Below are 27,463 nucleotides of genomic sequence, written 5' to 3' on the forward strand. Positions count from 1 at the left end.
TTGCTTGCAAAAAGTAGGTAGTTGTTCATTGTGGTGGAGGCCATTGTAGCGGGGGTTACCAGTAGCTTTTAGTACTTGAATAGTTGGTTCGTGATTCAAAGCTTTTTCGATTGGTTGAAATTCTGAAGTGCTGATTCTTTGCCTTCATAATTGAACTACATCAGTCAGCACAAGAGAGTCTTTTTATTATCATTTATCACTTTCGTAAGGCTGTTGTCTAACTGACTTATGGCATTAGTGAGGAAAGGCCTATGCCTGCACTATAGAAAGTATGAGTATGTCATACGGCCCTTCAAGCCACCTTCCTCATTCAATATGATCATGGCTGATCATCCAATTCAGTACTCAGTTCCTACTTTCTCTCCATATCCTTTAATGCCTTTATCTCAAAGAACTATATGTAACTTCATCTGAAAACATTCAATGTTGTGGCAGAGGATTCCACAGAATCACAACTCTCTGGTTGAAAAAAATCACGTCTCTGCCATGGTGGAGTAGATAATAGTATAGTGAGGAGGATTATAGCATTCTGTAAAGAAAAGAGTAAGAGTCCTGAATGGGTCAAAATCCTGGAATTCCCTCCCGAATAGCATTGTGGGTTAACCCACAGCAGAAGGACTGCAGCGGTTCAAGAAGGCAGCTCACCACCACTTTCTCAAAGGCAACTAGGGACGGGCAAGAAATGCTGGCCAGCCAGTGACGCCCACATCTCACAAACGAATAGAAAAGAAAATATCTTGGCTGCCCTGTGCCAAGGCTGAGGACACGGGAGGGAAAGAGTCCAGAGGTCATAGTCCATGTAGGCACTAATGACATAGATAGAACTCGGAAAGAGATTCAGCGTGGAGATTATATTGAGCCATGTGTAAATTGGCACAGGGTACATAAAATTAGAGAGACAAATACGTTCCTCAAAGATTGCAGTTGGTTCTGGTTCATGCGCCACCAGCAGCAGTAATGTGGAAGGTGGGTGATGTATTACTGGTTTAATCTACATATGAACTGTGCTGGGGTTGGTGTTCTTCTGAATGGTGTGACTAGGGAAGTAAGATAGGGCTTTAAATTAAATAATAGGTTAGGGATCAAATGTGGAAAAATGTATATCCAGGAATAAGAACAAGATAAGAGAGGAACGTAGTTATATGGGAAATGAGGAGTAGAGAGAAAGAAAAACCTGGAAACATACCAACAATAAAAATTAGGTGTTATAAATATAACAAAATAATAAAAATAAAGGCTGTTTCTGAATGTGTGTAGTGTTCATAACCAAGTAAATGAATCAGTAGCGCTGTGACAGAACTGTGCCTTCACAAGGGATGTGTTCTATGCTGATTTTCTTGCAGAGATGGTGTTGCCAGTGGTGCTAGAATATTGACTTCAGAAGCAGTGGATAAACGGCTTTGAGTTCCCAGAATGTTTTTGTTAAAATTAGATAAAAGAAGTCTGAGCGAGTGGAGTCAGGATCATACAGACCCAGGGTTTTAAGTTTGCTTTCAGTTGAACTTATGGTTTGAAGCTCATAGATACACCTTTCTCTCTGCTGCAGCAAATGCTTGACTTCTGTCTCTATGATAAATTGTTTTTCCTGCACTAGAGGAGATAACAAGTGCGAAAAATCTGTTTTTCTGAATTTGCCTTTGCCAAGAGTATGTTTATGGGATGCTGCTATATTGGAACAGCTGATGCTCAGTAGTTAAATAACATATATATTATTTTATTAAGTGTTTCACGAGTTAAAGTAATGCCAATTCTTTTTCTTTTAGTTTGTATTTTAATTGAGGTGTAAGAATAAAACCTAGTAACTTGACCAATCGAATCACATCTACAACACAGTGCCTTACAGTTGCCTTTAAATAATTTAAAGTTAGTGTCTAGGCTATCTCCTTGATATATTTTGAATGGGTTTGGTCTGGTCCAAAATAAGCTTTGACTCTGGTTAGGCCATAGCTGGAGTGTTGTGTGCACTTGTGGTCACTGTGGTTTAGGAAAGATGTCATTGCATTAGAGAGGACGCAGAGGAGATTCACCAGAATGTTGACTGGTATGGAGCAACTCAGCTATGAAGAGAGCCTAAATAAGCTGAGGTTGTTTTCTTTAGGGCAGAGAAAGCTGAGGTCTATTAAGAGGTCTATAATATTGTGAGGGGCAGGGACAGGGTGGATAGAAAGTAGTTGTTCCCCTTAGTTGAAAGGTCAATGACAAGGGAGCGTAATTTTATGGTGACTGCCAGGAGGTTTAGAGGGAAATTGAAGAATTTTTTTCTTTCACACAGAGGATGTGGGAATCTAGAATGTACTGCCCAGGAGAATAGTTGTGGCAGAAAACCTCACAACCTTTAAAAAGTACTTGGATGAGCCCTTAAGTGACATAACATTCAAAGCTATAAACCAAGAGCTGGAAAGTGGGACTGGTACAGGTGTAGAGTAGGTTTTGCTGATGCAGAATCAATGGGCTAAAGGGCCTCTCCTAGGCTGTATGATTCTATGATTGAAGTAAATAAAAACAATTTGATAGCCAATATGGAAACATGGCTTCAGGATGGCAAGGAATGTGTCCTGATTATTGAAGGGATATGACTTTTGAGGAAACTAGGTAAAGGTGGAGTGGAGCACTGTTAATTAAGGATGGTCATTGTGCAGTAGTTAGAGTTGACCTTGGTTCAGGAACTTAGGATGCAGAAGCAGTTTAGATGGAGATAAGGAAAAGTAGAGGAATGAAATCATAGAATCCTTCCAGTGTGGAAACAGGTTATTCAGCCCAACAAGTCCACACCGCCCCTCCAAAGAGCATCCCACCCCAACTCATTCCCCATTACTCCTGCATTTCCCCCTGTCTAACCCACCTAACCTAAACATTTCCTGAACACTATGGGCAATTTAGCATGGCCAATCCACCTACCCTGCACATCTTTGGACAGTGGGAGGAAATCAGAGCATCTGAAGGGAACCCACACAGACACGGGGAGAATGTGTAAATTCCACACTGACAGTCGTCCAAGGATGGAATTGAACCCACGTCCCTGGTGCTGTGAGGCAGCAGTGCTAGCCACTGAGCCACCATGCTGTCATTAGTGGGAGTGGTCTACAGGCTCTTAACAGTAACTACAATGTCAGTTAAGGTATGCAGGAAGAAATAATGGCTAAATAAAAACGAAAAGAACTGCAGATGCTGTAAATCAGGAACAAAAACAAAGTTGCTGGATAGGCTCAGCAGGTCCGGCAGCATCTGTGAAGGATAAAACAGGGCTAACGTTTCAGGTCCTGAGTTCTGAGGAAGGGTCACCTGGCCCAAAACGTTAACTCTATTTTTTCCTCCACAGATGCTGCCAAACCTGCTGAGCTTATCCAGCAACTTTGTTTTTGTCCAAGAAATAATGGCCATCTGTGATAAAGGGACAGCAATAATCATTGGCTTTATATATTAAATGAAAAGGTGGATTGACAGTAGCAACCTGAATGAGAAGTTCACAGAATGAATTTTTTTTTATTTATTCATTTTGTGGGCTGTGGGTGTCACTGGCTGGCCAGCCAGCATTTATTGCCTGTGCCTGGTTGCCCTTGAGAAGGTGGTGGTGAGCTGCCTTCTTTAACCGCTGCAGTCCAGTTGCTGTGGGTTGACCCACAATGCCATTAGTGAGGGAATTCCAGGATTTTGACCCAGCAACAGTGAAGGAATGGCAGTATATTTTCAAGTCAGGATGATGAGTGGTTTGGAGGGGAACTTGAAGGTGATGGTGTTCCCCTATATCTGCTGCCATTATCCTTCTAGATGGAAGTGATTGTGGGTTTGGAAGGTGATGAGAGAGTTTCTTAGAGCAGCACATTTTGGAACCAACCAGAGAACAGGCTACATCACAAAATACCAACTGTTATGTCATAGGATTGATTAATGGCCACAGAGATAAAGCACTCCTGAAAAGCCACAATATTATTAAATCTTGCATCCACTTTGAAGGAGAGAAGATTGGGCTAAGATTATAATAAAATAAGGGCAACTGTGTGGACATGAAAGCTGAGCTGACAGAAATGAACTGGTATACTAGGGTGGGCGTAGATCAGTAAAGATGTAGGCAGACATTTAAGGAGATACTTCAGAATAAGGATATTCCTACTATAAAGAAAAATTCTGAAGGGAGGACCGACATTCATAGTTTACCGTAGATGTTAGAGAATGAATAAAAGGTTAACTGGGGGAAGAAATTATATGTGAGGAAACTAGAAATATAAAGAAATGTAAAAGGGTGGCATGGTGGCTCAGTGGTTAGCACTGCTGCCTCACAGCACTACAGAGCCAGGTTCGATTCCACGCTCGGGCGACTGTCTGTGTGGAGTTTGCACATTCTCCCTGTGTCTGTGAGGGTTTCCTCCGGGTGCTCCGGTTTTCTCCCACAGTACAAAGATGTGCAGGTTAGGTGGATTGGCCATGCTGAATTGCCCATAGTGTTCAGGGATGTGTAGATTAGGTGGGTTATAGGGGGATGAGTCTGGGTGGGATGCTCTGAGGGTCAGTATGGACTTGCTGGGCTGAAGGGCCTGTTCCCACACTGTAGGGATTCTAATCAAAATCAAGAATTTCTACAGGTATTTAAAAAGGAAAAGGTTAAATGAAGTGAATGTTCGTCTACTCGATAGTGAGAGTAGGAAATAGCAGATGAACAAATATTTTCCCCCTGTCTTCATAGAGGAAAATACAAAATGTAATAGTAATGGCTATAAATCAAGAGATGGAAAGTATAGATGAAAATCCCAAGCGAAAGATTACCAAGCAAACTGGAACTCCAGGCTCACAAGTCTCTGAGTCTTTAAAGGAGGTGGCTAATGACATAGTGAATGTGTTAATGTTAATTTTCCTTGAAACCTGTAATTCTGCAAGTAGGTACTTCAAAAAAAAAAGGACTGGGAGAAGCCTGGTAAAGTTCAGATGACCAATAGCATTCACATCCTAAGGTCTACTATAAGTTGAAACCAGTTATTCTAACATAGCAAACTTTGAGCAGTCATTAATAGATGTGAGAAATTTTGTGCATGTTTCTATGGAATAAAATTCGTATAAGTGGGTGATCATTGTCTACTACAGATCTAGAAGAAACATTTATGTAAAGCGCAATTAAGACTACAATGATTACTCTTGAGGATTTAGGGCTATACTTGCAGTCTGAAATACAAGGCAGGAGCAGATATGGTGCTAACAGATACCCTGTTTAGTTATTACCAAAAGAGAAAGCACAATAAAAGATTTAGGTAAAAAGATTGATGTAATACAACTGTCAAATAGCAATGAGACCGGCAACTGATCTAGGTTTGACCTCTCAAGACACATAAAGCACAGACAAAAAAGTGTCAGGATTGATTTATCACCCATGACATCTGACTGGAAGTTGATATTTTGCTAGTTCGATCCAGAATAACAATCCTGAAAATACATGAAGACCACATGGGAGTGGAAGGGTGAAAGTTTAGGTCAACTCTCGACTCAATAGGCACCTATAAAGACATCAAGAGAATAGTTCTACGTGCAGTGTGTGCCAGAAGTATGTGAGAAGAGATGATAGATACTATAGTACCACTCGTGATGGTATAATGTGGGAATCTAATTATTCACAAATGGTCAAGAATGATATCTGATAGTTGCATTCTACTACTCAAAATTCCCTCTATCTGAAAGGCGAAAGATTTGAGAACTGCGACAAACATCACAGCAGTTGGAGTTCTGTTTGCTCAGCAAAGGTTTCCTGAAAGAAATGTGTAAATGGAGCCCAATTCACCTCCAAAGAATGTAATGACTTTGCTGAACAATGTATGTTCGGTATTTTTTTACCTCATCTCTACATTAAACAGAACAAAATACCAGTTCATGTGGTCAAGCTGTGCAATATCAATAGTGTCAGCCAAAAGTTACATGACATCAGCTACATCAACCATGATTTTGACAACGCCAAACTCAACACATGCAACATTGCTTGTGCAAGGTGCCAGTTCACCGCTAAGAGTGACAAGTTCCAAATCTACAAGAAGGAAGCATAATATCCTGTAAGCTAATTAGAACCCTGAATAATATTTTACTAAAAGAAAATAAGCTATAAAATGCTTCCAAGGTGTTCAATTTAATTATGAACATCAATTCTTAATCTTTAATATTTCAGATAGTGGAAATAGCTTAATGATTATAATGATTCTATTGGTATAAAGATATTAGGTTGTAAACTTGCTCGCTGAGCTGGTGTGTTTGGTTTTAGATGTTTCATCACCCTGTTAGGTAGCATCGTCAGTGTGCCTCCAGTGAAGCCTTGGCGTTCTGTCCAGCTCCTTATTTATATGCCTTGGTTTGCTGGGGTGATTGGCTTCACTTCTGGTTCTGTTTTTCAGAGGTTGGTATATCAGGTCCCGTGCAATGTGTTTGTTGATGGAGTTCTGGTTGGAATGTCAGGCCTCCAAAAATTCCATGGCATGCCTCTGTTTGGCTCATGGTGTTATGGATGTGTTGTCCCAGTCAAATTCGTGTCCTTCTTTGTCCGTGTGTATTGAGACCAGTGAGAAGTGGCCGTGCCTCTGAGTGTCTAGTTGTTGTTTTTGTTATCCTTATTGTCAGTTTTCTTCCAGTTTGGCCTATGTAATGTTTTTCACAGTCCTTGTATGGTATTTTGTATATAACGGACAGAATGCCAAATCTTCACCAGATGCGCACTGATGATGTTATCTAGTAGGGTGATGAAACGTCTGCACCCAAACACATTGGCTCGGTGAGCAAGTCTACAACCTCATCCACAACCCGAGCTACAAATCTTCTCAAAAAAACTATGTAAAGGCATTATTTAGAATCCAGAAGGAAAAACCATTTAAATTAGTGAATGATACATACTGATCCAATGTGTCTAGACATGTTGGCCCTCTATTTGAAGTATACAGGTAAGTTCATTTTCAAGTTTTTTTTAAACTTCCCTCTGGAGATAATTAGTAATGTTGTTATTCATTTGGGAAGCAGAGGTAAAAAATCCTGGAACTCTTGTTCCTAACACTGCTGTGAGTATACCTACACTGTATGGACTGCAATGATTCACGAATGCAATTGTGCATGAACAACCACTGCTGACCATCCAGGAAGTAATTGTGATGCAGATGTATATCTGGGTAGCCACATTTACCTTTACCCAGTCCACCAGAAATGAGAGCAAGAAATACACGCAAAAAAATCAAATCACATCTTTGAACAAGAAAACACACTGGTGTAAGATCTACCTAAAGTTCTTATTTAGCGTTAGGGCATGCTTTTTTTCTGTGCTTATTTTTAATCCCCTTGCTTGATGATTCAATTTAAAGAGAAAAGTTTTAATAGAAATGAAGTTGACATTTTAACATATTTGGCCCAATTCTAGTACATACAATAATTCTAATTCTACAGATTTGTGACATTAGTGTTAAACTGCAATTTAACAAGGCTGAATGGAGAAAATAAAAGGGATTACATTTAATTGTATTTTTAACAATTTTCAAATCTTCTCAAATGTTCCACAGACATCGAAAGAGAAAACAGTGGTTTATAAACAGCCCTGAATTTCTCTCGAACCACGCTTCTCCCAAAACAGTTGTAATCAATTTTTGCAATCAGAAGTACTTGTGATATTGCATTTGTCGGAAGTCAGCAGGTAGCGTAACAGAATTTATATTTCCAAAACAAATTTCAGGGTTATTTGCAAAAACTGCGTTTTTGTATAAATGGAAAGTGTGCATGGGTGTCTGCAGCAGTTGACAGATAGCTGCCCTGGTTGTAGAGTAAAGTTTTTAGAATGGAGCTGCACAGACCAAGAGAATACCACATCCAATTCTCCAATTTAGCTGTGTTGACTTTTAATAATAGCATCATACTTGACCTCAGCATCCCTGATCTTAAGGATTTAGAAGGAGGGGTAGGGGGTAATAATCAGTTGCCTGCTCCTGGCTACTGTCTAATGATTCCTACTATAGAATACTTGTAAGCAAGTGTTGGGTTATCCATTTAGAACCAAAAAAGGATTGATCAGAGTATTTTCTCAATGGTATGAAGTTAAATACAGTGGATGTCCAAAGACTGTTGGAGGTTCAGGTGCATAGATCTATAAAATGGCCTTGGAGGGAGTACAACGTAAGTTTACATGAATCGCTGATGCCTCAATGAAATTTCGGCCTGTAGTTGAACAGAAGTGATTCTTTAACAACACTCCCTCTAACCTGTGTTGCCGTGTGTGCAAGGTTCTGCACATGGCTGTCAGCATTGGCATGCTGAACATAGCATGACTTCATGTTCTGGAAGTCCTTCAAAAAGAAAATTAGAGCGAATGATGGTTTTATGTTCTTGTTCTTGTGTGAGGGACATGCTAGCCTTTATTTCTGGAGAAATGGCCTTTATTTTTGAAGAAGTGGAGTACAGGGATGCAGATGTTATGGTGCAGCTATCCAGAACCAAGGTCAGACCCCTCTTGGAGTACTTAAGCACATCTGGGCACTGCACCTTAGGAAGGATATATGGCTTTGGAGGGAATACAACGTAGATTTACAAGAATGATACCTGAACCTCAGGGATAAAGAGAGATTGTACAAATGAAGCCTGTTTCCTCTAGAAATTAAAAGGTTAGGTGGTGATCTGATCAAAGTCTTCAAGATATTGGCAGGAAAAAGACAGGGTAGATAAAAATAAACTATTTCCAGTGGTTGGGCATTCTAGAACTAGAAGAGATATTAGGCAGCACTTCTATACACAAAGGATGGCAGATGTTTGGAACACAATTCCACAAATGACAGTGAATGTCGGATCAGTTGTTGATTTTAAATCTGAGATAGATAAATGTTTGTTGTGCAAAGGTATTAAAGGATATGGGCTAAAGGTAGGTATATCATGGAGTTACACCACAGATTACCCATTATCTCACAGAATGGCAAAACATGTTGCTCCTAGTTCAAAGTCCCTACACTAGACAATGTTCAATTATGAAATGTGCCCACTTTAGCAGGTACTGGTGAAAGGAATCTGTGGAATTGTATGCCAGATGTTGTTAGTATTTTGAGAAGATATGTTGAAAATCATGAGAGGAAGATTATTGGTATTGTTACTTTGTTTCTAAAGCCTCAGCTCATTTGAAGAATACAAATCTCAGCACTGTGAAGGTTCTGTATCGGAAATAACAATTGCTTTGTTTGATCTATTAAATATATCCATAATTTCAGTTTTTGTTTAATATTATTTTATGCTGAATGTGCGTCTGTCATTCTTCGTAAATTCGGAGTTTATAATTTTACAGTTACACATTTCAGATTTGCTTCAGATATTTCCTGATGTATAAGTGGTGGTTGTGAGTTCAATAGTCTGCTCAATACCTAATTGCACATTACCACATCAAGAAGTATAATAATAATATCATTTGATCTGACGTAGGTTTTTTCAATACACCATCATTTCTACTTCTCTAATCATTTCCAAATACAATTTAAAAAATTATGAGATGAGGCCACGTTCAAATTTGCAGGTAACAAGCAAAATACAGAATAACGCACAATCAAATCTCACATTGATTTAACCACACTAGAATACCACTTTTAATGACCAGAAAAATAATAAGAATTATGCCACATTATTCCCTTTTAATGGCCTCACTTGATTTTTCTGATCAGTCTACTCATTGATTAGCTCTGGACCTGAAATGAGTGATTTGCTGTCTTGTTGGACCAAATCCCTTTTCCAGATCCAGTTGTCGATCTGACTATTATGTGTCCTTTTGTCCTTTTCTACTGGTGCTCATAGCAAGTGGGAAAGACTGTTCCTCGTTTTTCTTTTTCTGTTCAATGAGTCATTAATCAATCTGCCACTAAAATGATCTGTCCTTCTCCCTTTTTCTCCCGCTTACTCCTCCCCTTGGAATAGTCATTAAAATGAAACAAGTTCTGTTATAATGAACTTGAATATGGACTGCCTTAGCTGATTTGGCCTGGTTGGAGGTAACTGACTCATTTTCTCAGTTTGAGAAAGGTTGTAAAACACAACGTTCCACAAACAGGCTCGCTGGACTTTAACAAGCACGTCTCCAATACCTCCCAGCCTGTGATTTCTTTTAAGACTGTCCATGTTGATTTTGCTTTAAAATGTAGACATTATTCTGAAAAATGTTCTGTGAAAATAAATTTAAAATCTTGAAATATAATGTCCACCCTCTTTGCTAAAATATTTGAGTTTAACAAGCTAATTCAACTTTGTACTGAGTTGGAATATTCCCATGATAGCTTTAGCTTGTTAATTTCAATAGGAAATTATTAGCTATTAAAGTAAAGAACAAAATGAAGGAGAAATTGCTTTGAAAAAGATGACCTGAAGCTGAAGAACAGTTTGAAATTCTGTCATGAGAAAATGTATAGTCAGTAGGAGATATAGAAAGAACTGACTGTTAATAATGTTTCATTAATTTCCTGTAGGTAATGGTGACAGATGGCAGTTCTTCTCCAAAGTACTCCACTGTGTGGGTGATGGTACATGTGTTGGATGAGAATGATAACAAGCCCCTGTTTCCTCAGAAAGTATATCAAATTAAACTTCCAGAACGGGACCGCAAAAAACGGAGTGAGCCAATTTATAGAACATTTGCATTCGATAAGGACAAAGGCCCCAATGCAGAAATCTCCTATAGCATCGTGGATGGAAATGATGATGGGAAGTTTTTTATTGATCCTAAAACTGGGATGGTGTCTTCCAGAAAACAGTTTTCAGCTGGAAACTATGACATCCTAACTGTAAGCTTCTGTTCTTGGTTTTGCTCATAAATGTCAATATTACTTGAAAGCTTTAATCTCTTTGTAGGTTTCAAGCTGCTCCTCAATATTTTCTGAGCTAGAAGGGTGGATTATAGCCATGTACTGAATGTTTAATTGTGCAGCAGTCTACGCTGAAGGTATACCAAAGGAACTACTTTGCAATCCAAACTATTTGGTGTGTCTTTTTGGATAATTTGAAGTATTGCTTTCTGAATTTTTGTGTGAGCATCTATGACGAGATAACAATTATCCAATTTTCACAAAAGCAAAATGATGTGAATTGAATCACAACCATTTAAATGAATAGGCCTACGTGACAGAAAACATTAGAAAGGCTATTATTAAGCTGATCAGGCATTAGCTATAGAAAGGGAAGCAGAGTTCACAATTCAGATTAATATATGTTCATTAGAACTGGAAGATGGTGGAGATAAACAGTTTTGAAGCAGCTACAGAGATAGGCAATAGGGACAAGTAAAAAATAACTGGAAAAGATCTTTGAGAAGGTAATAGATAGGAATGATTGCAAGTGATGATGATTCAAGCCTAAAGGGTTTGATAATGAGAGAAAGTGGAAGCAATGCATATAGGAGTTGTAATGTTAAAGTATATAATCAGAGGAGGATGGAAACATGGAAAGTTGACAAATGGGAGATCGTTCCATGAACAGAAAATGTAGTGGAAGAAAAGCAGGTATGGAACATCCTAGCAACCATGTCCAGATTTCATCCCCAGCAATTTGTTACATTTTCAGTTCTGAAGAAGCCATACTGGACTCAACATTGATTCTGTTTCTCTTCACACATATGTTGTCAGACCTGCTGAATTTCTCAAGCACTTGTTTTAATTTCACATTTTTGTCCCGTGCGCTCGTGATGGCCTGCACCTGCTTTGCAAGAGAACATTGGAGTGCTGATTAAGGCTTAAAGTTGTTAAACTCAATGTTATAGTCACAAGGCTAAGAAGTACCAAGAAAAATGAAGTGGTATCCCTTGTATTGAGCTTTATCCGAATAGCTAGAAGGCCAATGACAGCGACCTCCTCAAAAAAAAAATCAAAAGAACTGCAGATGCTGGAAAAAGAGTGGGGAGTGTTAAATAATGGATGACTTTTCAGAACTAAATATTGAGTTCAATAATTTTAAGGCTTGAGTACCTTCTCCAATGTCCTTACCCTGACATCACACGCCAGGCTTTGTCATCACAGGGACTGCCAACACATGCTGTCAACCACTAATGGTCTCCAGTAGCAGCTATTGATTCTCCCAGGTTTACCTTTAACTATTCCTTTGTCTGCCCAACTGTTTTTCTCTCTCTCTGGGGTCCATCTCCAACTGTCATTTACTGCTCTCAATCCCCACCCCAGCCCATCATCAATCTTTTCCTAGCTACAATTCATTCTGAAAAAGGGTCACTTGACCCAAAATGTTAACTCTGCTTTCTCTCCACAGATGCTGCTGGACCTGCTGAGTTTTTCCAGCAATTTCTGTTTTCATGACAGTGACCTCTTGCTCTTGATTATAATGGGTAATCGTATTGAAGCTTGGTTCCCTAACACATCACACATAAAACTTTAATAATAAACTTTGCAACCCATTGACTCCAAATTAGAGAAAGATTTCTTAACGTGGTAAACTCCTTTTAAGAAAATCAAAACCTTAACATTAATCATATACAAATCCTTTTCATGAAGAATGATTAAAAACCCTGTAATACATTCCTCAAAAGAGGGATTATTTTACCAGTTGCTTTGGTTTGATTATCGGAGAATGGAAAATAATATAGATGTAGAAGATAGGAGCAGGGGTAGGTCATTTGACCCCTGAAGCCTGCTGCGCCATTCAATATGATCGTTGCTGATTATCAAACTCAGTATCGTAATCCTTTCCTCCCCATATATCCCTTGATCCCTTCAGCCACGAGCTAGGTTTTGGTTTCAATTACTTTGTGTTAGTGAATTCCACAGGGTCACCACCCTCTGGGTGAAGACATTTCTCCACATCTTATTACTAAAAGGTTTATCCCTTCTCCTTAAACTATGATGCTTGTTTCTGGACTGCCCCACCATCAGGAACATCCTTCCTGCCTCTGACCTGTCTAATCCTGTTAGAACTTTGTAGGTTTCTACATTTTCCTCCTCATTTTGTGAAGTCATTCTGCATAATTGAGTCATTAAAATTAACATGTGTTTCGCCTGGACAGTTTTAACTGTCTGTATTATAACTAATTAATGTTTAAAGATGAGAAGTAGTAGTGCGCACTTTTCCGTGTTTAAGCCAACATGACCTACAATTTTGCTGAATTCTTTTCCTACCTGGGATTGCATAACCTGTATTCTATGTTTGCCGCTAATTGCATTGGGAAATTATCTCTTTATTTGAAACCTATTTCCTAGAGGAAGGAATTAAAGAAATACTAGTTCTACATTTTTGGCAACTGCTCCAACTAAGCTCCAGTTTATTACAATAAAGGAGGAGATTTGTATGATGATAAATACAGATGAATAGGAAATATTTAAGAAAAATTGTCAGTCCTCGTTGTGCAACAGTTACCCAGTTTGGCTGCAATGCAGTTGTAATTACTGAGGAAGTAGGGTTGGAGCCTCTGATCACAATTTTTCAGAACTGTTTAAATGTGGGTGTTATGTCACAGAGGAATGGAGGATTGCAATGTTCCATCCCTGGTTAAAAAGGCAGAGGGGAATAAATTCAGCAATTGCAACCCAGTAAGCCCAGCATTGTTGACACTTAAAGATAATAATCTGGAAGAAATTGATCAACACTTGGAGCAGTATAGGCTAGTAGCTGAGTACCAGAATTTGTTAAAGGCAAATTAAGTTTCACAAACTTAATGAAGTTCTTTGACGAAATAACAGTATATTTTATGAAAATATGGAATATCAGAAGTAATATGACAGTATCACATAACAGGCTTGTCACCAAAATTAAATGGAATTAGTTAAATGGGATCCAGTGGGATTTAGGGGATAGAGATGCCATAGATACAAACTTGGCTGGGGGATAAAAAACTGGAGAGTGGTGCACATTGGTCCGCAGCTTTTGGTATTAGGACCACTGATATTTTTGGTATATATTAATGACCTGAATATCAGTGTACTCTCAATATGTTCAAAATTTGCATGTTAAGCAATATTTGTAAATGAGGGTAAGTAGTAGAAACGAACGGTGACAGATTTAAGGTCTTAGACAATTAAAATGAGCAGATACGTGGCAGATGAAACTTAATGCATAGAATTTGAAAGTAATAGATTTTATTCAGAAGAACGATGAGAGCCAAAATCAGCTATATGATAGTATTTTAAAGGAGATAGAGGAATAGAAAAGTGGAGTTGTTGGGATGCAAATCTTTGAATGCAGCAGGCTAGTTCTGAGGCCTTTAAGTATGTATTTGGGATCCTTTGATTATATGGGGGACCAATTAATCAACACTAGTGATTGGAAATTGAGATAATCGGTTTCTAAAACCATAACTATCTTTCTGAAGAAGGGTCCAGACCCGAAACGTCAGCTTTCCTGCTCCTCTGATGCTGCTTGGCCTGCTGTGTTCATCCAGCTCTACACCTTGTTATCTCACAATCTTTGTGCTAGTTTTTACTCGAGCCAGTGATGAATTTTCCCAGGAATTCCCATTGAATTCAATGAATCAATGGTGCAATGGAAGAATTATAGAAAAATGTGACAAATACAATAATATCATAAATCTTCAGGTGTTATGACACAGTCAAACTGTTGCTGTTTCATTGATAATGCATTGTCTCTAATAACTCTGGCATGTGAACCCCACTATTGTAAACATTATAAATTTAAAAATTGAATACAATCGACATTCAAATACTAGTTCAATTTAATGCAATTGACTCTAGTGACATTTTACAAACTTCTGTTTTGCTGTTATGGATTGTGATGTCTTCTAAAATTAATTTGAGTTCAAAATTGAGTTTGATAAATTTTAATCTTAATGGCAAAGTTTTCATTGTTATGGACGTTTCAGGTAGAATATGTGTTGCCTTGAGAACAATGGAACTCCTTTGCTGACATGATATTTACCTTTGCTTGTTTTTTCATTAATCTTTAATACTCAGATAAAGGCAGTGGACAATGGAAGACCACAGAAGTCTTCTACTGCACGTTTGCATATTGAGTGGATTAAGAAACCAGAACCATCTTCCACTCCCCTTAGTTTTGATGAACCATTTTACAACTTTACAGTGATGGAAAGTGACAGAGTGAATGAAATTGTAGGTGTGGTCACAGTTCAACCAAGTAACATACCTCTTTGGTTTGATATTGTGGGTAAGTTTGCATGTCAGTGTTCTCAGTCCCAATTTGTCACATTGAGTTTCATTTCCAAACAAGAGCTTTTATATTTAAATTAATCTTTTGAGTACTAAATTTTCTTGAAATATTTTGAACCATGAATCTTTTCTTTAAAAATACTAAACATGAAATTTGTGATCAGTTGTAAAATTGTAGCAATGTTGTGAAAGAAAATGCAAATCAAGACCTAAAGAAATGTTTTTCATTCATAAGGCATCATTCAACAAATATGGATTTTGAACTTTAAAGGCTGGATTTTTGCAACCAGGTAGCTTGAGTCGGGACCTTTCCTGACTACTTAGACCCACTTGGATTTAAATCGGTCTAAGTTATGTGATTTTGGGATCCGCTGACTCCAGAAGCAGATTCCAGATGCTCATGGGATCAAGCAAGTGCTTCCAGTTGTGATCAAATCAGGCCCTCTAACCTTCACCCTTTAGACTCCTTTGCCTCACTTTGCTGTCTCCCTCATACTCTTCCTGTTGACATATGCCTCTTTCATGACCATTCATCCATGCATTACGTACATAACCAATGAGCTATATGACAACAATGACATGTGGAACTGCTGTGGAAAAATAAATTAAAAATCATCTTTGAGAGAAAAATGTTATCAGGATTTCCACCTGTTCTCATTATGCATATTTGGCTGAGAGCCCTGACTAATAAAAGCGTGAGCACAGCAAGAATTCCATTTTGACAAGCAAAGTGAATGATTGACTTCATCTGGTTAGAATCTTTATGTAATTGCAGTAAGTTCTTTCTGTTAGCAATTTTGTCAAAGTCTCAATATTTATTTGCACCAGATTAAAAGGTATGCTGTTCTTGAAGCCTTTGTTACTTATAGAATCATAGAAACCCTACAGTGCAGAAAGGGGCCATTGAGTCTGCACCAACTCTCTGAAGAGCATCACACCCAGACCCAGACTCTCACCCAATCCCCGTAACCCCACAACCCCACATTTACCATGGCTAATCCACCTAGTCTGCACATCCCTGGGCACTACGGACAATTTAGCATGGCTAATTCGCTAACCTGCACATTTTTGGACTGTGGAAGGAAGCCGGAGCACTGGGCGGAAACCCATGTAGACGCAGTGCAACCTTCATGCAGACAGTCACCCAATTGAACCTGGATCCCTGGTACTAATCAGCATTGTAGAGCAATAGATTTTTTTTTAACTCAATGTTTTTAAATGGGTGATATGTTATCTTCACAGTTCCCCAATTACCTTTTTTATACATTCACATGTAGTACATAATAAGTGAATGTCCATGGTGGAGGCACAAATTTGCATTGAGTTAATGGGGAGAGTATGAGGGACCGTGGGGCATGTATGAGATCATTGATAAGGTTTTTTTGACGTTAACTTTTAAAAGATCCCTGAATCTAGATGATGGTTCGCTACTCTTCTGATGGTTTGTGAACTCATGGTAAAGCTGGATTCACTCCACAAAAATTATGGGGGAGCTGGAAGATGCTTACACCTACAGTGGAATCAGCCAAGTGAGGTATGAAGTATATAGGTAGCTCCCTAGCTATGCCATTGCTTCACATTAGCAGGACATGCCAGTGCTGGGAATGGTAACTGGAATCACAGAATCAGATCCTGTTTCCATTTTTAAACAGTTCTACTTTTAAATTGCCAAACAAAGGCACCTAGGGGTGCAGGTGCATAGCTCCTTGAAAGTGAAGTCGCAGGTAAACAGGGTGGCGAAGAGGGTGTTTGACACGCTTGCTTTCATTGGTCAGTGCATTGAGTCTAGGGGTTGGGATGTCATGTTACAACTATACAGGACATGGGGCGGCACAGTGGCTCAGTGGTTAGCACTGCTGCCTCACAGTGCCAGGATCCTGGGGTTCAATTCCACCCTCGGACGACTGTCTGTGTGGAGTTTGCACATTCTCCCTGTGTCAGCGTGGGTTTCCTGCAGGTGCTCTGGTTTCCTCCCACAGTCCAAAGATGTGCATGCTAGGTGGATTGGCCATGCTAAATTACCCATAGTGTTCAGGGATGTGTAGCTTAAGTGGGTTACAGGGGGACGGGTCTGGGTGGGATGCTGCAAGGGTCGGTGTGGACTTGTTGGGCCAGAGGGCCTGTTTCCACACTGTAAGGATTCTATGATATGACATTGATTCAGCCCTTTTTAGCATTCAATTGTGGTTTTTCTGCTGTAAGAAAAATATTGTTAAACTTGAAAGGATTCAGAAATGATCTACAAGGATGTTGCAGGATTGTAGAATTTTAGCTAGAGGTAGAGACTGAATAGGCTGCAGCTTCTTTCTCTGGAGCATCGGAGCTGAGGAATGACCTTGTAGACGTTTATAAAATCATGAGGGACATGAACAGGGTGAATAGCCGAGATCTTTCTCCTGTGGTAAGAGAAAAACTAGAGGGCATAGGTTTAAGATGAAAGGGGAAAGATTCAAAGGGATCTGAGGGGCAACTTTTTCAAGCATAGAGTGAATGCGTGTATACAATGAGCTGCCAGAGGAGGTGGTGGAGGCAGGTAAAATTACAACATTTAAAAGGCAATAGGAAGGGTTTAGAGGGATATGGGCCAAATGCTGGCAAATGGGACTAGATCAGTTTAGGATATCTGGTCGGCATGGACGAGTTGCACTGAAGGGTCTTTTTTCATGCTGTATAATTCCAACTCTGAAGTCACCCTAACCAATGAAAATTCAACTCTAAAATCTTTAAATTTTCTATTGTTTAACTTTGAATGTTCTAAACTTGCCAGTAAGGTATAAAATTACTTTCATTGAACCATATTTGAGAGATTAATATCATTTTCCATACCTTTTTGAAGACTTTCAATAAATGCATTTTGTGGCTTTTAGTTGTGGTAATGATAAGTCTTGTTCCAGCCTGAAGCTCATCTATAATTAATTAGATTAAATTGATTATTCATTGTTCATTCAGAATTTAGTCGCACTGTAAATGATCTGAGAAATAAAGGCAGAAATATGTGTAGCTGAGCCTTGCAAAATACATATACTGACTTTGTATCAAGTCTGTTAAATCTGGTATGCAATGAATAACACTGTTGGTCACTTAAAGGTATTCATTACATAAGTTTGTCTGTGACCTGTAGCATTTGTATCCCTTGTCTAATAACTCCAGTCTAGACACTCAGATCATTGTTGGTAAGTTGCCTGGGATATCTAGCATATTTGTTTGGCATGGAAAGAGTTTAAATCTTCATATTTTTCTCTTTTTAGCATTTTATGGTTTACCTTTTTTTGAAAACTACTAGAATTACATACTATTTTCATAACACTGCTTTGAAACTTGCTTTTTTATTTGTTTGAATTCCAAGCCCATATGTCATTTAATTTGTCTTTGTTTTTATTCCAAAGACTCAACTGAAAATATTATTTATGATTTGATATGAAGAAGTGTTTAATGAACGACCTAGTGGTATTCATTTATTGTTTCAAAAATCCTTTCTCTAAACCAAAGTGCATTCCATTACATAAGTCACAATGTTGGTAAAACTAATATGCTCTGGTTCCATGAATATTACGCACTGAAAATAATCTAAGGATATGATTCATTAGTATTTAAACAGACAGGATTTCAGACATTCACTGCAGCTTTGCTAAATTATCCATACTCGGTCAACTGTGTCAGTTCATTTTTTGGGAAAATTCCTCTTACTGAAATGAGTATAATCAAAATTAAAATTGAAGATGTTATGTGACCCAAATGGAATTTACATACTCATTTGATTTGCCCAATTTATTTCTGCATTAAGTAATTTCTTTAATTAAGAACGCAGGATGTCATTTCGATTGTTATTTCAAAGAATCCCTACAGTGTGGAAATAGGCCCTTCGGCCGAACAAGTCCACACCAACCCTCAGGGCATCCCACCTAGATCCATCCCCCTATAACCCACCTAATCTACACATTCCTGAACACTACGGGCAATTCAGCATAGCCAATCCACCTAGCCTGCACATCTTTGGACTATGGGATGAAACCGGAGCACCCAGAGGAAACTCACATAGACATGGGGAGAATGTGCAAACTCCACACAGACAGTTGCCGGAGGCTGGAATTGAACCCGGGTCCCGGGTCCCGGGTCCCTGCTGAGAGGCAGCAGTGCTAACCACTGAGCCAACATGCCACCCAGTATATTAGAGTTTGAGTTATAATTTTAGTTTCAAAAGTCTTCATTTATTCTTTTAAAACTAGAATAATAGCTCTATATAGTTGTGGTTGGTTGGCTCATTGAGCTGGTTCGTTGTTCCGCTGACATTTCATTACCCTGTTGGGTATTATCATCAGTGCAGCCTCCGTTGAAGCGCTGTTGTGTTTTACCGCCTGTTATTTAAACTCTGGTGTCCGTTGATCTGGATTACTCACTTCTGGTTTTTCTTTGCAATGGAGTATATACAGGGTCTAGCTCTATGTGTTTATTGATGGCTTTCTTAGTGGAGTACCAGGCTTCTAGGAATTCCCGTGCTTGTCTCTGCTTCGCCTGTCCCAGGATCCTGTGTTGTCCTAATCGAATTGGTGGTTTTCTTTATCCACGTGGGTGGAGATGAGTGAGTATTGGTCGTGTATTTTTGTTGCCAGTTGATGTTCGTGTACCCTTGTGGTTAATTTTCTTCCAGTGTCACAGTCTTTGCATGGAATCTTGTATATGACATTGATCCTGTCTATAATGGGTAGTGGGTCTTTGGTCCAGGTGAGCAGTGTGTCTTTAGTGTGTTGAGGATCTTGTTGCCCAATTGTGGTGTCAGGTCTGTCTGCACTTGCCAGTATGTGTTCTCGTTGGCAAGTAGTGCATGTGCCTTGGAGACTAGCTGAAGCGGTGTTGCAGAGACTTGAAAGTACGGCACTTCCTCTAATCCAACCAAAACTATGAATACTCTACGTAAACAACACCTTCATCATTATTAAACGGACCAAACTAGAGGAGATACACGAACTAATAAACAACACACTCACTGGGATCAGATTCACCAGAGAAGAGAAGAACAAACAGCTCCCATTCCTGGACGTCATGGTGGAACACAGGACCAATGGGGAATTCCTAACAAAGGTACACTGGAAAGCCATACCTTACGAAGTACTGAATTTCAAAAGCAACCATCCTAACACACACAAACAAGGTTGTGTGAGAACATTATTTAAATGGGCAACAACACACTGCAGCAGCACAGAACTTCGCCAAAAAGAAGAAGAGTACCTCTTCCAAGTATTCAAAGACAATGGATACCCAAAAAACTGAATCAGAAGATGCCTATCACAATAATGACACCTGGAAGATACTACACGCCCCAACACACTCATCACACTACCTTACATCAGGAACACATCTGAACTGACCACAAGACTCCAACGACCACTGGGCATCAGAGTAGCAGACAAACCCATATCAACCCTATGTGAACTGCTCAACCGGACCAAAGACCCTCTAACCACTACGGACAGGACCAATGTCATATACAAGAATCCCTGCAAAGACTGCGAGAAACGCTATATTGGACAAACAGGAAGGAAATTAACCACAAGGGTAAACAAACATCAACTGGCAACAAAAAGACACGACCAATACTCACTCATCTCCACCCACGGGGATAAAGAAAACCACCAATTCGATTAGGACAACACCAGGATCCTGGGACAGGCGAAGCAGAGACAAGCACAGGAATTCCTAGAAGCCTGGTACTCCACTAAGAAAGCCATCAATAAACACATAGAGCTAGACCCTGTATACACTCCATTGCAAAGAAAAACCAGAAGTGAGGTAATCCAGATCAACGGACACCAGAGTTTAAATAACAGGCGGTAAAACACAACAGCGCTTCAACGGAGGCTGCACTGATGATATTACCCAACAGGGTAATGAAATGTCGGCAGAACAATGAACCAGCTCGGCGAACCAACCAACCACAACATCCTCAACCCAAGCTACAAATCTATTCTAAAACCTTAGAGCTCTATACAATATCATATTAGAATAGTTTGACAGAACCCTATTTGGATGCAAATGTAGAAGGCATGGTTAGTAAGTTTGCAGATGACACCAAAATTGTTAGTATAGTAGAAAGTGAAGATGGTTATCAAAGATTATGAAGAGATCTTGATCAATTTGGTCAATGGGCTGAGGAGTGGCAGATGAAGTTTAATTTGGATAAATGCAAGGTATTGCATTTTGGCAAATCAGATAAGGGCAGCACTTATACAATTAATGGTAGGTCCCTGGGTAGTGTTGTGGAACAGAGAGACCTAAGGGTTCAGATGCATAATTCTTTGAAATTTGCATCACAGATCGAGAGTGTGGTTAAGTCATTTATCACACTTACCTTCATTTGCTCAGACCTTTGAGTGTAGGAGTTGGGATGTCATGTTGAGGTTGTATGGGATGTTAGTGAGGCCTCTTCTGGAGTACTGTGCGCCGTTCTGGTCACCCTTCTGTTGGAAGGATATTATTAAATTGTAGAGAGTTCAGAAAATATTTACTAGGATGTTGCCAGGAATGGAGGGTTTGAGTTATAAAAGTAGGCTAGATAGGCTGGGACATCTTTCACTCAAGCATAGGAGGTTGAGGGGTGACTTTATAGAGGTTTAAAATCATGAGGGATACAGATAAGGTGAATAACAAGGGTCTTTTACCCAGGTTGTCAGAGTTCAAAATGGGGTGTCATATTTTTAAGGTGAGCGGAGAAAGTTTTAAAAAGGATATGAGGGACAACTATTTTACACAGTGGTTCATGTGTGAAATGAACTGCTAGAGGAAGTAGTGGATGCAGGTGCAGTTATGACATTTGGATAAGTAAATGAAAAGGAAAGGTTTGGAGGGATATGCACACAAGTGAGACTAGTTTAGTTTGGGAATGTGGTTGGCATGGACTAGTTGAATTGAAGGATCTGTTTCCATGCTGTATGACTCAATGATTCCAGAACCCGTCACTTGCAGGTTCTGCTTTTCATTGATTTAAGATCTTGTTTATGCAAATGTTTTACAATTTTTTCAACTTGTTGCTCACCAAAATGACTGCTCTTTCAAAACTGAAGACAGGAAAACAGGCCATTTAAAGAGTCTGAGATAGTAGGAACTGCCGATGCTGGAGAATCTGAGATAATGAGGTGTAGAGCTGGATGAACACAGCAGGCCACGCAGCATCAGAGGAGCAGGAAAACTGACGTTTCAGGCCTGGACCCTTCAGAAAGACCAGACCCGAAACATCAGCTTTCCTGCTCCTCTGATGCTGCTTGGCCTGCTGTGTTCATCCAGCTCTACACCTTGTTATCTCATTTAAAGAGTCTGGTGTGATTGGTTTTACAGATATATATGCACACTTAAGTAACAGTAAATTGGCTCTTAATTGGCTCTAAAAGGGCATTTCTACTGGAGATATACCTGTTGCCATACCTGTATCCCAGGTGAGCTCCAAATCTCTCCACATCAGCTGGATTGTCAGGCACACAAACCTATTACTCTTCACTGGCAGTTGTTGTCAAGGCTGCAGTGAAATAGAACCATCTTTGTTTTACTTTGGTTATCTATTTTAGAAGGAAACATGATATGATTTATACTTCAAATAAATTGGACAAGTTTCTGTAGTAGAATTGTTATGTCAATAGCTCTTTCATTAATAATATTTATCAGTGAAGCTGAATTGCTTTTATTATTTGAACATTATCTGTTTGCCGATAATTTGTCTGGATTAGCGGAAAGCTTATCCTGGGTCCTTCAGGATAGAATGGATTGAGTAAAAGGAGAACTGTGAAAAATACATCAGAGAACTCAAACCATTATGGTCTTCGCTGATGGCCTATTGTAGTACCAAAGCAAGTCAACCAAAATATCCTAGATTTGATTTTAGTTTAATTTAGGACTAAGTTAAATAAGTACAGCTAAGGCAGTATCATGAGACTCAATGCCAATGAATCGGAGGGATGTGTATTAAAATAAATTGTGTTCTCAACAACGGTAACAATCCAGTATTTACCCCTAGAAGATTCAACTGACACCCATTATCTAAACTTCAACAGGATGAATGGACACTTTAGAAAGTTGTCAATGCCAATAAACTTGTTTTCTAACAAAACTCAGTGCTTTTGGTCAAGAAAAAAGAAAATTTTGACAAATTGTGAGGCATCAAAATTACCATTTTTTTGAAAACAATTGCAATTGTTTTAATTCAGTATGAGCACAAAGTGAATTCATTCATATTTAAAATTTTGAGTGCAGTTTACATTTTGTACAATTTATCTATAGCTAGAAATGACTTTTAAGATAAATGAAGCACAATTAGAGATAAATTCTTGCATGTTATACAATTCTTAGATGAACGTTCATGGTATGATTATGGTGAATGTCAAGTAAAAATGCTAAAATTACATCCTAACTTTCTTGAACTCTCTTTCTAACTAATGTTTCCCATCATTGTCCTTTTTTGTTTCTTCAATCCTTTCTTTCCTGTTATTTTTCTCCTTTCCTTCCTCTTTGTGCCCCTATCTGCCCCCCACTTGAAGCTGGGAAGCAAGCTCGAGAGATGTTCTATGTTTATCAGACAGCTTGTGGCCAGAACTGTTCCAGAGAAGGTATCGCTACTCCCATAAAGTCTCTGAAATCACAAGTGTATTGCCTATTTCAACAATTTTCTGATGCTCTCACTTATACAGTTTCTAAAGTCAGAATTATTTGTTATTATGGTCATTTATATCATGCTGATATCATGTTTCTTTATTAGGAGTATTTCATCTTTGTAAAAGTTTTCATCACTCAGGTCAGGGACTACATGCTAGGCAAGGATTAATTTTCCAGTTTCAAAAGGTGATGCTTCAGCATTCTGCAAATTTTTACCCCTCGCATTCAAGTGTTGATTATGAAATAAGGTGATTAAATACAAACATGAATTTGAAAACATATAATAGTTCTGCAAATGTCTGATGCCATACATTGTTAGAATTTTCTACCAATGCTGATAATTCATCTCTCTGTTTTGGTTATCATGTATATCCCACCACAGTTCCTTGTTGTTGAGTAAGATTTAGATGTTAGTGGATTATGTTACCGTATTAGCCAAGTATTCACTTCATTTACTAAATTACTATATTCGTTCAGTATACAGGACTTGTATAGTGTGCTGACATCAGTGTATTTCAGATTGTTGTAAATGACCTGAATAAGAATAGGTACATCCAAAAAGTAACTAACAAGTATCTTAGTGAAAATAGTGAAAATAGGGATGATAAGTGCACTAGATAGAACAAGTTAATTCTTTTTCTACTGATGAGTGCTAGCTACCCATCTTCTGACCAGATTAGTTATCTTTTGTTTGCAACTGATGATGACATTTATATAATATGAAATTACAAACAACTTTAATAATGAAAGTCCCAAATTAAAGGGATCAATGTTTTCTTTGGAAGTGTCAGAATCATTTCAATTTTATCTTTATCTGATTTGCAATCAAATTTGAGTAATTGTATTGTTTGCTATTTGGTAGTAAATGTATACGAATAATGCTGCAAAACGGCACATTTTGTGATAGCTTTTTGTCTTGGATTCCATTGGACAATTCGTAAGACATACCAAAGAAAAGGCTAAATGACATTTATACTGTATGAGTGCAGAGTGCTGATTGGTTCATGTGTGAACTCTGGTCGGTAGAGGTACTGCTGCAGAGAATGTACTAGTTAATGATGACTGGTTGTTACCTACCAAGCCTTTACTTTGTGCGTGGCCCCGATGGTTGCAAGATGAAAAGCTTTGACAAAATGTGTCATCTTTTCAGCAATATTCAATCCTGTAATCTTTGTAGAAGATACAAGTCCTATGCATATCATTTACTTATTTGATAATTAGACTTCCTGTTTAAATATATTTGATTTTTTTTATCATTTAAAAATACGCATAGGCGATGTGATTGATCCCTTCCTAAATTTTCCTAATCTAATATTTAAAAATGTTTCCACTTCAACTGGAGTCATTTAAACGTTAGCCTGGGAATTCAAATAGATTTTTAGCAATGTAATACTTCATTTAGCACAACGATGACTTTACAATTTTAGAGAAGACTAAAACATTATTTATTACTGGAAAAGAGCAACAAACCATTTTGGTTAAACTTTGAAAGTTTAAAAAGCATTAGGTCAATGTTGAGCCATACAGCATTTAATTATTACAGACCATTGACTGTCTTTTTGTGGTTCTTGAGAGGATCCTGTTCATGAGGGTGTATAAGCTGTGCATAATGAAAAGCAAAGTGTAATTCCTATTTGAAACAAAAACTGAAATTGCTGGAAAATATCAGCAGGTCTGACAGCATCTGGGGAGAAAAAGCAGAGTCATTCTTTTGGCCTAGTGACCCTTCAACAGAACATTCTCTCTAATGGCCTTAAAGTTTAAGTAAAAAATAATTTTGTAATCAGACCACCAGTGTGGGTATAAATGAGGGCTTTCTTTTAAATTCCCTCCTGGGAAGTGGGTATCGCTGGCTGGCCAGCATTTTTTCTTGCCCGTCCCTAACTGCCCTTGAGAACGTGGTGCTGAGGTGCCGAATTCAATTTGCTGCAGTCCACGTGTAGGTTGACCCACAAAGCCCATAGGAAGGGAATTCCAGGATTTTGACCCAACATTGGTGAAGGAGTAGCAATATTTTTCCAAGTCAGGATGATGAGTGGCCTGGAGGGGAACTTGCAGGTGGCAGTGCTGCCATGTATCTGCTGCACTTGTCCTTCTAGATGGAAGTGGTCATGGGTTTGGAAGATACTGTCTAAGGACGTTTGGTGAATTTCTGTAGTGCATCTGGTAGATAGTACAAACTGCTGCTACTAAGTTCAGTGGTGGAAGGTATGGATGTGGTGCCATTCAGTGGTTGCTTGGTCCTGGATGACGTAAAGTTTCTTGTGTGTTTCTTGCTGCACCCATCCTTTCAAGTGGAGAGTATTCCATGACAATCCTGACTTGCACCTTGTAGTTGCTGGACAGGCTATTGGGAGCCAGGATGTGAGTTACTCAGTGCAGTATTCTTAGCCTCTGACCTGCTCTTGTAGCCATTGTGTTTATGTGGTGAGTCCAGTTGAGTTTCTGGTCAATGGTAACCCCAAGGATGTTGATAGTGGGGGAGTCAGCAATGGCAACACCATTGAATGTCAAGAGGCAGTGGTTAGATTGTCTTTTATTAGTGATGGTCATAGCCTGGCATTTATGTGGTTCTTGTGTTACTTGCCACTTGCCAGCTCAAGCCTGGATATTGTCCAGGTCTATTCTGTATTTGAGCAATCGTCTTTGAGTTTCTCCACTTCTGACCATATGATAGAGGGAAGATCATTGATAAAGCAGCTGAAGATGACTGGGCCTAGAATACTACCCTGAGGAACTCCTGCAGCGATGTCCTGGAGCTGCGATTACCAATGTCCAAAAACCATGACAATCTTCCTACGTGTCAAGTACAACTCCAACCAGTAATGAGTTTCCCATTGATTCCAGTTTTGCTAGAGCTCCTTGATACCACACAGAATGCAGCCTTGATGTTACTCTCACCTCAGCTCTGGAATTTCGCTCTTTAGTCCATGTTTGAACCAAAGCTGTAATGACGTCAAGAGCTGAGTGGCCCTGGTGGAACCCAAGTGGCCGTCAGTGAGCAGGTTATTGCTGAGCAGGTACTGCTTGATAGCACTATCGATAACAACTTTTATTACTTTGCTGATGATTGAGAGTAGACTGATGGGGCGACAATTGGCCAGGTTGGATTGGTCCTGCTTTTTTGTACAGGACATACCTAAGCCATTTTCCATATTGCCAGATAGATGCCAGTATTAAAACTATACTGAACAAGCTTGGCTAGTGGAATGGCAAGTTCTGGAGCACGAATCTTCAGTGCTTTGCCAGAATGTTGCCAGGGCCCATATTCTTTGCAGTATTCAGTGCCTCCGACCATTTCTTCATATCACACAGAGTGTATTGAATTGGCTGAAGACTGGTATCTGTAATGCTGGTGACCAGTGGAGGAGGCTGAGATATATCATCCTCTTGACACTTCTGGCCACAGATTGCCATGAATGCTTCAGCCTTACCTTTTGCACTGATCTGTTGGGTTCTTTCCGTCATTGAGACTGGGGATATTTCTGGACAGTTGCTTAAATGCCCGCTGCTGGATGTGGCAGGACTGGAGAGCTTCGATCTGATCTGTTGGTTGATACCTCATTTTTAGGTAGGCCTGATGCTGCTCCTGCACCACCTTCTGCACTCTCCATTGAACCAGGGTTTTGTTTGCCAGTTGTGATGGTAATGGCTGAGTGGCAGATTGTGCTGGAGTACAAATATGCTGCTATTGATGGCCCACAGCACCTCATAGATGCCCAGACTTAAGGTGCCAGATC

The 27,463-nt window shown here is 39.2% G+C and overlaps 1 protein-coding gene across 5 annotated transcripts in view; it reads left to right on the forward strand.

Annotated features, from left to right (window-relative positions):
• Positions 1 to 27,463, forward strand: part of fat3a (FAT atypical cadherin 3a) — a 689,153-nt gene that overhangs the window by 443,223 nt on the left and 218,467 nt on the right. For all 5 annotated transcript variants that reach the window (XM_048598158.1, XM_048598163.1, XM_048598159.1 and 2 more), the window contains 2 exons: positions 10,437 to 10,751; positions 14,874 to 15,084. In XM_048598158.1, coding sequence (XP_048454115.1) covers positions 10,437 to 10,751; positions 14,874 to 15,084 — 526 coding nt within the window. The remainder of the gene's footprint in view (positions 1 to 10,436; positions 10,752 to 14,873; positions 15,085 to 27,463) is intronic.

This window comes from Rhincodon typus, chromosome 6, assembly GCF_021869965.1.
Source record: "Rhincodon typus isolate 14 chromosome 6, sRhiTyp1.1, whole genome shotgun sequence".
NCBI classification, from domain to species: domain Eukaryota; kingdom Metazoa; phylum Chordata; class Chondrichthyes; order Orectolobiformes; family Rhincodontidae; genus Rhincodon; species Rhincodon typus.